Source organism: Astatotilapia calliptera, chromosome 10, assembly GCF_900246225.1.
Source record: "Astatotilapia calliptera chromosome 10, fAstCal1.2, whole genome shotgun sequence".
Lineage (NCBI taxonomy): Eukaryota > Metazoa > Chordata > Actinopteri > Cichliformes > Cichlidae > Astatotilapia > Astatotilapia calliptera.
Genome location: NC_039311.1, coordinates 5,181,207 through 5,196,610, shown reverse-complemented (window position 1 = coordinate 5,196,610; position 15,404 = coordinate 5,181,207). Strand labels below are relative to the sequence as shown.

Below are 15,404 nucleotides of genomic sequence, written 5' to 3'. Positions count from 1 at the left end.
CAACAAGCATGAGAACACACATCAAACCACGAATCCACAGGCTGCTTCTGATACACACTGACTGCCTCTCAGTCGTGCTGTATAAAGATACTCTGTATGTAGCACATGAATGTGTTATTTAATGCATTCTATGGGAAATGAAAGGCCTATCCTGGTAATAAATCACTCAATGAGATACCCCACGCTGTTTAGGGAAGCCTAGCTCTCCTCATATTTGTTGATTTACATTTCACTTTGTGTTTTATATTTCATTAGTCTGACAGTAACGATTAGGTCTAATTATATGATAAATATCATCTGTTCAGTGCTAAACTTACACAATTAATTGCTTTTCGTAGTGACCTCAGTTCAAGGTGACTGTGGAAGCTTTGCGTACTTCCCTCCTCCAGCCTTAATATGCATTTGAAAGCTCAGGCTGTTGGCTGAAGACTTAATTTGGGTTAACGCTGTTGAGAATTTATAGCTGGTCTTGAATGAATATTCAATTACTAGATCAATGTGATTTGTTTTGGTGTGTTGCACAACAAACACACATATTGGTAACTGCAAACTAGAGAGGTCTTCAGTCTGATGATGGGGCTGAAGCAGAAAGCATCCTTTTAATATCTGTGTGTTTTTTGCGAGCTGTTTGCCCCGACCTTTTCTTTACTGTTGCACTCGGCACCACTGTCGAAGGAGAGGTGGGCTCATGTGTTATCATTCTGCTTCTGATTCACACGTTCATATTTCTTCTTCTGTTTCCATCGTGACATCTTTCTCCCCCCAAAGAAAGCAACAGAAGGTCAAACTTTTTTGCCAACGTGTCCTTTTCCACATTATTCCACATTGTGCTGCATTGAACAGCTTTGTGGAGATATTTATTTCTTCATTATTTTAATTTTAGCCTGGAAATACAGCTCACTCTCTGCTTGTTTCCACTAACAGTACTTGCACTTCATGATAAATATTCAGCACCTCTGCATGAAACACATTGGTGAATGGTTTCAGGTAAATATGATAAAGCACAGGGCAGCACAGTGGTTAACACTGTTGCCTCACAGCAAGAAGGTCCTGAGTTCAATTCCACCATCAGGTCAGCAGGGTCTTTCTGTGTGGAGTTTGCATGTTCTCCCCGTGTTTGCGTGGGTTCCCTCCGGGTACTCCGGCTTCCTCCCACAGTCCAAAAACATGCAGCTTGTGGGGATAGGTTAATTGAAAAATCTAAATTGCCCATAGGTATGAATGCACAATTTAGAGTGAATGTGAGTGCGAATGGTTGTCCCTCCCTGTGTGTTAGCCCTGCGACAGACTGGCGACCTGTCCAGGGTGTACCCCGCCTCTTGCCCTATGACAACTGGGATAGGCTCCAGCACCCCCTGCTACCCTGAAAAGGATAAGCGGAAGCGAATACATGGATGATAAAGCACAGTTATAATCAGTTGTAATCTTTGGTATTTACAACATATAGAGAGTCTTTACTATAGTCCTTTGTAGGACTACTTTTAAATTAACTAAAAAATGAATAGTGCTGGTGTGGGACCAGGTTGAGCTTTAGGTTGAGACAGTATATCCACTCACCAAATCACTGGTTTCTAAATATTTCAGCAGTTGATGCTTCAGCTCACAGTAATAACAGTGACTGCATTTTTTTTTTTATCAGTGTCTGAAAATATTTTTGCTGACTCACATTTGTAGTAGGTCTTTCTACAGAATACAGTACTAACACTAGTGAGCTGTCCCTTGATTATTTGTACATAGTAGATAAAATCCTGTTGGTTCCATGTGCTCACATTGCCTTCCACTGTTTGATTTCAATAATTAGAAGCGCTACGGGCAGCAGGCTATCAACTGTGCGCAGTAGATTGTGTTTGCCTGCCCGGCTTCCTTACTGGCCACAGAGGAATGAGCAGTGAGTACATCTGATTAGCTGTATTGACTGGTAAAATGCTACCACACCGGGTTTCCGCTCATAAAACCAAGCTACATGGTAATTAGCCTGGGATCAATGTGAGCGCCTAGCCCACAGACACACAGACTGACTCGGACTGCTCCGGTCCTGAGTGAACAGAGCGAATGCTTAAAGAAAAACCTTAAAGGACCGGGCATTATCGAGCATCAGGGACATTACTGTCACATCACCTCTTTCATGTTTTTGTCTGTTCACATTCTGTCAGTTGAAAAAGATTCTCACAAGATAAATCACATTCATGTGTCTGAAAGCGCTGTTAATCTTGCTGTTATCAACCACCCAGTGGCCTTGGTTGTGTATTGGATTTGTCACCGGTGGTCTTTGCATCTCGAGTGATGGAATTTTTAGCTGAGCCCAGGTTTGTGTTATCACACAAAAACACTCACTTCCTGGGTGGAACTCTGTTTCTAAACAGCTTTTTGCTACATTTCTTGCTAATCTCAACCATCTCTGTCGTGGCGTTTCTGTTAAACCACTGGAATGAGCTTAGCAGGCACCTTTGTTGTTTACTTCAAACTGGCTGATGTCACGATAGCCTCCAGATTGAGAACTTTGTCAGTCAAATGAGCTGGTTGAGACAGATCATCATTAGCCTATTATGGAGCGGAGTGACATTTTTTTTTTTTTTTTTAAAACGAACAGTTGTATTAGAACCAAAACAGGACCATTCAAAATAACAGAAAACTAGAGTTAAGCACAGAACATATGGGGAAAAAAATACTACTATAAACAACTATATCAAGGAACAATGTTGATAGCAGAAAAAAACTAAAGTCTAATAGATACTACTAGAGCCATGACAGCTACTGAGCATCTAACTGCCATGGCTGCCTGAGCTGTAACACTTGCATACGTTTTGGGCTGTTACATTGTTGTGACAAATAGTGTGCAGGTAGACTATGTTTTATAAATGATCTGGGGCCTGTAGTATGAAGAAAGCTCAGTATATCAATGACTGTTTTTTTCCTTATCTGGCTAAAGGGCAAGTATGAGGAGTTAAAGTGTCTAATAAACTGAAAAACAAGAAGGTATATAAAAGGCTACAATAACTAAACAACTGAAACACATACAGCCTGACCTGTTGTTTTAGAGACAAGTGTAGAAATCTTTGTTGATTTATATGCCAACAGCTATCACATGGACATGTTAATATCCATCTTGGAACCTATCAATGGTGCCATAGTGGAGAAAGGCAGGGTACACCCTAGACCAGCAGTCCCCAACCTTTTTTGCACCACAGACCGGTTTGATGTCAGGCAACATTTTCACAGACTGGCCTTTAAGGTGTCATGGATAAATACAACAAAATAAAATGATATGACTGAGACAAAAACGGTGGTATTTTGTAAATATAATAATAAATGCGTCTTTACTGTGTAATCGTGTAACTTTATTAGCAGTGTCCTCCTGAAATGCACCAACAACATTGAGAGTAATGTCCTCCTCTCTGGCCCTTAATGCTCTCTGATCGCTATGGTAACATGTAAATATTTCTTTCAAAATAAGAGACATGAGTACAACACGGGAAAAGACCCAGGGAAACCGAGTTAACGATAAAAACCATACATTTCACACCTGAGCCTCAACTCTCACGGCCTGGTACCAAACGACTCACGGACCATTACAGATCCCTAGACAGTTCACTAGTCTGTTGCAGAGCTAACACAGAGATAGCCAACCATTCACACCTTTGAACAATTTAGAATCACCAGGTAACGCGACTCCACTAAGGGCATTTCCTTGGACTGTGGGAGGAGGCTGTAGTACCCATGCAGACACAGGGAAAACATACAAACTCCACATATAAAAAGTTCTCAGATCGTGGATCTAATTCCAAAGTGGAACTTTACACTCTGTCGGTGTGTAAGCTGGATTCTTACCTGTAACTGTTACCTGTTACTGTTTCCACAGGTGCCCACGGAGTGCGAGAGGAGCCCCAGTTTGTGACAGCACGTGCAGGAGAAAACGTCATCCTGGGATGCGACGTTTCCCATCCCTTGAACGGCCAGCCCTATGTGGTGGAGTGGTTCAAGTATGGAATGCCCATCCCTTTCTTCATCAACTTTCGCTTCTACCCTCCTCATGTGGACCCGGAATATGCTGGTAAGATAGTGATTACAGTGAAATTGAGACATCAGTCAGTTGACACCAAGCTAAATCCAGGATTTCACTGACCTGAATGGGTTCACATTTGTTTGATGTTTGGCCACAGACATGAGTTGAATGAGAGGTGAGAGGGATTTTCCCTTGCTTTTGTTTGATTTCATTCCTCTGATCATTACATTGCAGAAATAATTCCCCCTCGTTTGACTTAAATTATTCATCCATTTGTCTCTTATATGATTAAATGGGAGTTTTCCAGGCTGAGAAGGAGTCGGCAGCCATGAATATTTTGGGAACTATAAATAGATTTCCACTTTTTTAGATAGTGGTGGTGAGAGTTATCTCATAAAGTTATCTCAGTGTTTTGTTCTAGAACACAGACAGTTGTACGTAGGCTACGTGAGAAAAAACTGACATTTCGATCTGAGCAATGTGTAAACTAATTAGGAAAGGAGGCAATTAGTGCTGACGTTAGCTAAAATCGTAGTGGTTTCTTTCATTTAGACTACCTTATTATTCCAAATTGAAATTTCTGTGTAAAGGGAAATTAACTAAATAAAATGAAGTTTTGCAACATGTCAAGTAAACACTTGTATTATTGGAAGTTTTCTGAAACTTTTCAACTGCAGCTCTCCTGACTTTGTAACAGAATTTAATGTTACATCTATTTAAGTCCCGTGAACATGGAGAGAATTTGTAACCTTTTAAAACCAGCTCTGGTGACAGTTTTGGTGATGTGGCCTGATTTGGTACAAGTACCTCCAGGGAGTAAAGGGTTTAATAATAACTATATGTTTTTCAATGATTATACAGGTCTGCAAAAAAACCCTTTTTTTTTTTTTTTTTTTGCAAAACATGAGGAGTTTACAATAAAAAAGCACAACAGCGATGAAAAAAAAGTCAATATTTTATTACAATTAACCATGCATAATCTTTCTTATAATTGAACAAAGAAACAAAAAACAATTCCTTCATGATATATTTAACACTACATGTTCACTCTTTTTGTCTGAGAAAACTTTCTCTCCTCCTTTCGCTTTATTTCCTTTGAGTCTCACACTTAGAAATATTAAATTAATGTTAGAAATCATTATTGGATATGGTTTTTTGACTCAAGTATAGGATACCAGATTTCAGTTTAAAAGGGGAAATTGTACGCTTAATTAAACTAAAAACCTGAGTTTTGCAAGAAAATCTGACGTGATGGAATTTTAAAAATATTTTTCTTGTTTTCAGTGAAACAGTCAAAAAGTCCTATGCAGTTTTTTGGTTGCAGACCTGTGCTATTCACATGTAGTTGTTACCACGAGTATGTTAGAACTCCACAGAGCCCTTTGTCCCCCTGTGTCCACAGTAGAGTGTGCATGGGTGTCTCCAACAATGTATTGTTTGTGAAAAACAGTCATATCGATTAAAAACATGTTTAATATAATGACAAACAATTAACATAGTAGATACAAGTCTACAGATCTGCATCAGATGCAGTGAAAGGTTTCTTTTTAAAGTGTCCTTAACATTCCTTATTCTACCCGTCTCAGGCTGCAGGAGGGGAAAAAAGTAAGATAGACTTGAAGATTGTAGTAAATGTACAGAAGCTTTGTGCAATCTTTCTGTATCCTCATACACTTTGTCTTAACTGATTAGTGTGTGCTAATTCACACTAATGAGACGAGTATCATAAAATATGAAATATTGATTAAATATGTATCCCACACACCTAAATACTACATCTCACTAGCTAATACTTTAACCTTTGTCATGTTTCTTTAATTTTACTACTTCAATTAAGCATGAAATATGAATATGCACCCAGCATATAATAGAAACTTTGTTTCCAAATTATAAACTACTTCTACTGTATATTCTTCTTGCTATATGCAAGTAAACAGACTGATTCTTATAGAGCGCTTTTCTTCATACAGCATGCTACATTCACTTCCTTCTATGCGTTTAAGTTCTTACTAACTAACATTTACACTGCAACGGATGCACTGGAGAGCATCTCATCCAAGGATACTTGGCATGCAGACTGGGGGAGCCAGGGATTGAACCACTAACCTTCTAATCAGTAGATGACCTGCTCTACCTCCCGAGCTACAGCCACCCTGTGTTTAAGTGGAATATGCTGTACTCCAAATGGCAGTAAAGTTCTTAAATATACCCAAGACTGGCAAACGAAAGTCAAACAAAAATTCTAGCCTTAATAGATGTATGATATCTCCCTTCATCAGGTGACACAGTGTCTTGTATGGAGTTAACTTTACTGGAGCTTTAGAGTATGCTACCGAGACAAGGGGCTGAAGTGGCTGCAAAAAACTATCAGTAAAAGTCTTTCAGGAGAAGCATCTGTGCAGTCATCTGTTCTTTTCCGACCCTGTTTTCCAAGCCTTTGGGCAAAAGGTTTGTTACACCTAACACATTTAAGTCAGTGTAATACAATTCATTTTTATTTATATGTCAACAAATCACTAGAGCAATCGCCTCAAAACAACATGTATTGAATATATTTATATTGTAATAGATAGAAAACCCAAACTATCAAAAGACCCCCTCTGAGCAAGTACTTGGCAACAGTGGCAATGAAAAACACCCCAATAACAGGAAGAAACCTCCAGCAGAACCTGGCTGGATGGACGGCTATCTGGGACAACAGGCTGGGGGTGATGGGAGAAAGACAGAATAAAAGACACTATAGAAGAGAGCCAGCGATTAAAATTCTGGTGCCGTATTGGAGAAGTTCAAGACCAAAGTGGAATGAATTCTGCATAACACTCCCAATTTCCTTAATTGGTAGATTAATTACAGTTAAAATGATTTGCCTCCCTCAATTGTTATACGTTTTTCAAAACTTAGCAATTCATCTTAGTTGAATGTTATAATTCTTTCATTTATTTGGAATTACAAAACTCAAAGGATATAAAAGAGTCGCCTGTGTAAGTGCAAAACAAGTGGAAGGCTGGCTCTACGAGACTTTGTGTGTTATAAGTTAACAAGTATCTCCTACTGGCTAGAGAGTCACCACCTGGTTGGACACAAAGAAAAAGGATTGGCAATCACACTCTCTTGGCACTATTGCAATGTTATCCTATTTGTCTCAAAACCTTCAGTGATGGATGGAGCCTGTATAACCAAGGTGTGTTTGCAGTCATCCTGCAGCTTCAAGAGAAAAACAGCTTGCCAAAGCCAGATTTCTATAGACATCGGAAGGTCAGACACTCAGTAAAGCCATAGCTTAATAATTTAGAAAAAGCAGTGAGACAGATAAATATGGATGGTCTCAAAAAGACTGAAAGAGAGCTGGGAAGAGAAAGGGGGCTAGATAATGTTAAGATATGACTAAAGTTAAAGTTGAACATTTTAAAAGTCTATTTAAAAGTGAAGTTGAATAGAATCACCTATATGTGATAAATAAATAAATCAGAGGCAAATCTGTTTCATTGCTGCATCACATGTGCCAAATGTGAGGACTTTTGACTGGGAATATTTTCCTTGTTTTCAAAGATTTTAAAAGCCAAATAAGACTGAATCCTCTTCTGATCATCACCTCCTGTCTTATGGCCTCCTCTGTGCAAAAAACCTTATGCTTTTCTTCTGGGAAAAAAGGATGTTCCAATTTTTAACATCAGGATAGCAACAGTGAGAAAACAGACTGGAGGACTTTGAACAGATTTAGCATCTTTAATATAAAGAGAACAAAACTTCACTGCCTTTAATGCAGCTTGAGGATTTGAGTTGATAGGGAGGGGTGTGGGGGGCAGTGATGTGGGGACTTTGTTAAACAATTGTTCATAGACTGTCCAGTTAAAAACTGAAACATTAATTTCAACTGAAAGGTTCTATATTTTTCATTATATATGCTTCATAATAAAGGTATTTGAAGCAAGAAGACTGGCACTGAGATAACTTGGTTTACTGATGATGATGTAGGCTGACATCAATTGCTTATTGTGATTTTTATTATGTAGTTAAATGTCATGGCCAAAGCATCAGACATACAGAGGCTTACATTGTTTCCTTTTTAGATTGGGACAGTTGCTAAATGGTTGATACATTTGGCTGACCCCAGGGGCGGTCTTTCCTACACGTCCCTCTGTCCTGCCTTCTGAAACAAGCATTGTGCTAGTTTCTTTTTATATACTAAAACAAAGGAAAAAATTGAGTGATAGAATGTTTTTTCTTGTAGATCTTCAGAATTGAATTTATGGACATATAATGATAATTATGCAATAGAAATTGCAGCTTAAACTAGGTAGAGAGAGAGACCAATAAAGAAATACAAGGAAGTGGTTATAAATTACAGTGTTCTCATGGATGATCTCTAAATCTTTTCCCCATGAGAATATTTCCATGCATGCATTTGTCCACTTTCTTCTACTTATCAGGGTAACCGTGGGGCTGGAGCCTATCTAAGCTGAGACAAGGCAAGAGGCAAAGCACACCCTGAACCCAGTCTGTCACAGAGCTAACACATAGAGACAGACAACAATTCATGCCTAAAGCCAATTTAGAAAAATGATGTAATCTAACAAGTATGTCTTTGACTGTGGGAGGAAGCCAGAGTATCGAGAGAGAACACATCATTCACAGGAAACTTCATACAAAAAGGCCTCATTGAGCTGGTGGAACTGAATCAAGGACCTTCTTGTTGTGAGGGTACAGTGCTGACCTCCGAAGCCCCGAGATATCATGGGTCAAAGTTTTGTAGAATGTTTCTGGTACACATGGGAATCTGTAGGATGGAGATATGGATGAAAGATCAATAAGCAAACTGAAAGATCATTTAACAAACCACAAATAATAATTAGTTTATTATCTCTCTCTTTCTCTCCCTCTATGTATATCCTATATATAGGATAATATAAGAGTGTCAAGTTAGCCCCTTATTCCATTTTATTTAACTTAAGGTAACTTGAGTTAAAAAAAAAGAAAGAAAATTATACATTTTTTAAAATTCATTCCTTTTTTATTATTTAAAATGCTTCCATAGACTCTCGTCGTCTTCTATGTAGGCAACAGAGAGAACTGAACTGAAGTTGTCCTGGCAAACCTGGCAGGCTCGCATTGAGTGATATAATGTCTGGTGATAGTAGAAACAAACAGAGGTTTTGTTCAGTGTCCACGTACCATAGAAATGATAGAAAGTTGGGGTAAAAGAGGATCTGTACAGAAATAACAGTAGAAAAAAGATCAACATGTTTTTTTTTCTCCAAGATTTTCCGTTGAAGGCTCTATTCTTGTATTTAATGGACAGATATGAGCGTAGTATTGATTTTACACCTGCAGCGGTAACAAGGGATCTTGCAGTACCAAAAGCGACCTCATACCAAGTTGAAAATGTGGACCCAAGGCCAGTCCTCTAATCTTATCAAAGTTAATGCCAATCATCATGACTGGAGCTGTGATAGACTGCCATGTGGTGATTGTATGAAACTGATAAAAGAGACAAGAAGTAGGAATAGATTGAGTTAACAAGATAGGATTAGAGGAACAGCTGGACCTCTGTCATTATTACAACGAATCAAAGTCCTGCTGGCTGCTGCTTTTGCTGTCTTCAAAACATTCCTTTTTTATATGTTCATTGCATTGTTGTGGGTGTAGTTTAGGCTCTATTTACTATGTGCCCATAAGATGATTTAACATTCATTTGAATCTCAATGGTGAGCTGTAGACAACATGTTGTTGTGGTCAGTGACGCTGTTAAAAATAGTGCTGTCTTCGTGCTGTTGTTAACCACGAGTCAATGCATTTATAACGTAGTTCAATAACTACATTTTCACTGCACACTGAGAACAATCTGTATTTAAAGCCTGCTTCTTTTAAAGTTGCAGTAGTTTTTAGTAACTTTATCACACAAGTACAAAGAGCAAGTGAGAAGCAATGCGGGGGAAAGAATGCAGAGAATCTCTGTATTGATTTGGAGGCACCATTCGTTATAAGGCGGACAAATGGAAACATTTCAGAAAAATGTGTCTACTTATGCCCTCACAGCATAAATGATCCATGTCAGTCCCACTCTAAAAGGTCAAGGGTTCAAAGGTTTCCTTTGTTTGCTGTGTTATTTAGCTCTTGTTGTTATGTTAGCTTGCACAGGTGTAGTACTTGTTTCTGGCTGAAACTGTTTGAAATGCTTAATTGCAGCTTTCTGGAATGTCTCCTGAAATGTATGGCTTTTATGAGGAAACCCACAGTGACTACTGTGTGTGATAAGGACATAACTGCTACTGAAAACAGTTAGTGAAGTGTGGATAGAAAACATGGCCAGAGAGAGCACAGTTTTCTTTTAAATGCCACCAAAATCCTCTAGTGACTCTTCATTTGAGTGTGTAGTAATGCTTCAAGGTATGTTGGAATAAATCAGGAATACAAATGACTCCGGCTTCTCTATGACCGCAGTAAAATCTTCCTCTTGTCACCTGTTGAGATTTTTATGGCAGCAATATAAATGAACTACTGGCCTTAGGCAAGTAAATCTACCACCACAGATCTCTTTAATTTTTAGAATATGTATATTCTCAAATAAAAAAAATGGGGGTCAAGTAAAATCTCGATCTCTGATGATGGTTGAAGGTGGGTTCTATACTAACAATGAACTCAGATCCAAGCAGTTCATTTCAATAACACGAGATCCTCGAAAATAAGCACCTGAGTGAGATTTACTTAATGAGAGATAGCTGAAGGACCTTCTTTCTGTGCAGCAACAGTGCTAACCACCAACAATAGAAGAATGAAATATCGCGATAGAATATGGGTAAAACGTGCATGCGCAGTGCCTTTGTTTTCATACGCACACGTCGGAAAAAGCATGGCGGCGACGGAGAAAGAGGAGGGCGAAAGCAAACCGTTGAATGAAATGGATGAACCAGAATTGGTTTGTAAAAATGCTGCAGCTTCACTGGTGTGGAACTGGTTTAGCTTTCGTCCGTCAGATACACAACAAAGCACTATTTTTGGTAGAGCATGCTAGCGGGCCGTCGTTATTACCGTGTTGTTTGGAAAATATGGCACACTTAAAATCAATCCTTTGATTTTTCTGAAAATCGACAGTGCCCTTTATAATCCCGTGTGCCTTATGTATGAATTCTGTTTGTGACCTCGAAACGATTTTATGTGCACGGCGCTCAAAAATCTGTCAAATGTTTCAGTACGACTTTGCTGAGCTACGAAGCCGCACCGCTTGATGGATTGTCGGAGCGTTACGGCTATCGTAGGCAGGAGCCTCGCGGAGTGATACGTACTGTGCTTCAACATAATGTTACCGTATTGTGTGTGTATAACTTCTTTTTAAGTTTTGTGGATATTCTACATGGTTATGCTGAGGATATGTCGGCCAATTTCCACTGGAAATGCCTTTTGGTTAAACTGTCAGCAAGGAATTTGCATTTGCACTGTTACACTTTTATATAACTTTAATGCACATAAAAACAGCTGCTTGTTTAAGTGAAAATACATTGATGTTTTTTTTTTTTCCACTAATAAAGTTGTGGAGTTGTAAAGTATTTTGTCTAGTGTCAATTATATCGTCAGTTATATCGTTATCGCAAATTTTCAAATGTATATCGTGATAAATATTTTTGGTCATATCGTCCTGCTCTACTGCCCACTAATATTTGGTTAAATGTTGCTAAGCAGATTACACCTGGACCATATGTTTTTGGTAGTACTCAACAAGATTCTAGCATTATTCCATCTGGATTTTACACTCTTCTTGGCTGATTTGATATTAGTTAGTTAGTTAGTTAGTTAGTTAGTTAGTTAGTTAGTTTTCTGGCAGGAACTTGACTTCTAAGCATAGTTCACACATTTTCAGTAGGGTTCTGTTCAGGGCTTTGGGAAGCCCATTCCAGAGACTTAATGTTGGCCTACTTAACTATTCCAAAACCAGTTTCTTTGTGCTACTGGGATCATTGTCCTCTTGGAACAGCCAATGTCAAATTGAATCCAGTTGTTTATTAGAAGTGAAGTTGAGAACTTTGGAGGTTGTCCTCCTTCTTTGCTATTTCATCCACATGCAACTGTACAACTGGCAGCAAAACTATGGCGTTATTTTTGTGCCACTACTCTGAGCGCACGTAAAACAAATTTGCAGGTGCAAGTGTTGCATTTAGTGGAGAAATTAATTTTGAGCGAAGAAAAGCTGAATTTGAGTGAACAAAACTCATAGCTGCGTGCAAAAAATGTATTTCAGTGTTTGCTATTATCCACACACACACAATAGCAGCCCCTCTCGCTCAGTTTTTGCATTTGCGCTCGCTCGCAATGTGTTGCTCGCGCTCTCAACATTTCTGCCTGTGCACGTTCAACTCTTTCTGTACACTGTTATATTTGTGCCACAAAACCAGCCAATCACAGACTTGGATGCAAAAAACTCTGATTGGATGATTTGGTCTCCAATCATCTCGAAATGATGAAATGCAATATCCCAGAATCCATTTCGTCCAAAGCTCAAACGAGGCAGTGGCGGAGGAACACAGAGTGGCAGAGTTTGAAATATTACTCTTTCTGGGTCACAAAATAAACTTTTAAGATATTTTCATGCGAGAATGGTGCTGTGTAAACTTCAAATATCTGCTTGATTTATCAAGACATCACATATTTGCAAAAGTGGTCTAACATTTTTTAAAAAATAAATTTCTGCTCAAAATGCAACACTTGCACCTGCAATTTTTTTTTTTACATGTGCTTAGAATAGTGGCACAAAAATAACGCCATACAAAACAACACCAGAGCTGATTTACATGGCGTTTCCATGATTGGTATTTGCGACTCATGAATCTGGTAAAGTTGACTAACTCGTATGTCACTGGTGTTGGAAACTTAGCTAACATCAAGTTTGTTTTAATATAGCTTCATGAGTCAAACTTTTATAATTGGAAAGCATGTCCCAGCTATCTTCTTGAAATTTTTCCGCTGTGGCATTTTCAAGCATTTGATATTTTATTTTGAAATCAGTCACTACACATATATAATCTGTAAGGATTTGTAAGTGTTTGAAAAGCTTACTAACTTCTAAAATCTATATAGATAAAATCTGTTAATCCTGGTGCCAGTTTATATTGTAAGCTTATTGCAGATTGATTAACATACATAGGATGAGTGAGGGAAGGACTATGTTTTCAATATAACTTTGCTAGGAAGTAAAGAAGAAAGAAATAACCCATCTTTCTATTTCATATTAAAATCCTAAAAAATGTAAATTCATTAAAAGCAATGTCCAATAGAGTAACCTGGAATTTACCTGCTAACCGTGTTCTCCATTAACTACTGAAATATTGTTCCTCGTGGTTTTTGACATGTGATTTACCTTCACAGGTTACACCCGATTGCCACTTTGGGTTCTCCCTCAGACTATTTTTGCCTGAGAGGCAACCAGGCTGGAATTAAAAGATTTCACAGGAAAATTCCACTTCCTCTCTCACTCCATCACTGCTTCCCAGGCCATAAGAGAGCAAAACCTAATTAGACAATTCTGCCTTAAAATAATCAGAAGTACTTTTATACATGGTTTGCTGCTTAAATATGCAGGGGCTGGGTGTACTACTGCAAACCATGGCCCTGTGGAGGCATGGAGTTCCTCGTTACTGTTTCAGAAGACAATCTGCCAGAGCAGGGTTGCATGGTGATGACATCATCCATGCATCAAATGTAAAAGCCTGGCATAAAGATGGCTCTGATAAAAACATGCTTCAGCCACAGTAAGGCCTCTGTATGGCACCATTATTCTCTTTTGAATGAACAAAGTGTTCATCGTCTTCACTAGAAGTGTTCGTCTTCTAGTGTAGTCAGCCGGATGTCCTGTGCATGCTTTACACTTTAACCATGAGTCTGATTTGACATTTCTGCGCATGTAGTGAAAATTAAGGATTTTGTATCTGACAAACACAAGAAAAATCAGGGAAGTGGTTGGCACTGTGGTGAATGTGCCTGAGTATAACTCATTTAAATATACACTATATGTAGGATATAAATTGCAACAGAATAACCAGATAGTTTTTCTACATGACACCATTAAGCCTCATTGCCATGGCATAAATCACCTTACTCAACTTTCCTCTCTTTTGTTACAGTTTACCTTTTATTGTTGTGTTCCACAAGTGTAAAAACTATATATGTATGTCATGTTAGTCATACCTTACTGTATGGGGGTTGTTAAATTGCACTGACTCTGTAAATACTGCACATAATGAAGAAAATGTTGCATAGTACATCTTATATAATTCACTTTGGTTACTTTAGTTAACATGAAAGTAGACCGTGCACTATATAGGGACATAGAGTAGACAGAATTGTAATTGCATTAATCTTGCTTAATTAACCTAATTTCTGCTCTGCTTTAAAAGGTTTGGCAGCAGTTTAAAAACATCTAAATATTAATTTTTTAATGAGGATCTTTTGAAAATGACAGCTCACACTGAGTTTGATTTATCCCCAAATTGCTGCATTCATTATTAATTACCAGAAATTATTAAGAAGTTTGTAACTCACTTTAATTGGCAGGACAAATCTACATTTTGTACATATTTGTAAAAATTACCAAAATATTTAGCACCATGACCTGTTAATAATAATTCTACACATGACAGAGTGCCAAAGATTGCACAAAAAGCATCATGCCACAAACTTTGATATTCCTCAAAGAAAAACAAATGTTGCAAATGTTCTGGACTTTTTTTCCCCGTGCAAGTTACCAGCATTAAAGCTGAGTTTTAAATTAATTCCCCTTCTCCTGAATCCAGACTGGAGCCTATGCCAGCTGTGATAGGGCGAGAGGCAGGCTGGATAGGATGCCAGTCTGTAACAGGGCTAACACTGAGAGATAGCCATTTTACGGGCAACGCCATGCATGTCTTTGGACTGTGGGAGAACGCCAGAGTACCCAGAGAGAACACACACAGACAAGAAGAGGACATAAACAGAAGTCTACAAACAAACACCCCAGACTAGGTTTGAACCCAGGACCTTCTCATTGTGAGGTGACAGGGCTAAACACCATACCACTGTGCTAAGGCTGAAGCGCAATGAGATCATGAGGAATTGTATCAGAGATTGAGCTATTTGAAATGTCTTTCAAAAGGGTGAAATAGACAAAGAGAGCTTGGATTGGACAATGCTACTGCAACTTATTTTATTTGAGTGAAACATTTATGTAAATGACAGGCAGAGAGTTGCAAGAGCTAAGAGGTGTAATGCAAGAAGTAGAGGTATTTGAGTTTAAAGCTATATAGTAGATGAGATTAAATAGCAGCACAAGTGAAATGGAAGAGTTACAATTGAGACCTGCTCATCTGTACCACCGACAGTGGTACTAACATAAAGACCGAAGGTGGAGCTGGAGGCAGCAGAGCTGAAGATGCTA

General features: G+C 38.5%; 1 protein-coding gene across 5 annotated transcripts in view; it reads left to right on the top strand.

Annotated features, from left to right (window-relative positions):
* Positions 1-15,404, top strand: part of igsf9bb (immunoglobulin superfamily, member 9Bb) — a 142,827-nt gene that overhangs the window by 30,191 nt on the left and 97,232 nt on the right. For all 5 annotated transcript variants that reach the window (XM_026183242.1, XM_026183245.1, XM_026183243.1 and 2 more), the window contains exon 2: positions 3,860-4,051. In XM_026183242.1, coding sequence (XP_026039027.1) covers positions 3,860-4,051 — 192 coding nt within the window. The remainder of the gene's footprint in view (positions 1-3,859; positions 4,052-15,404) is intronic.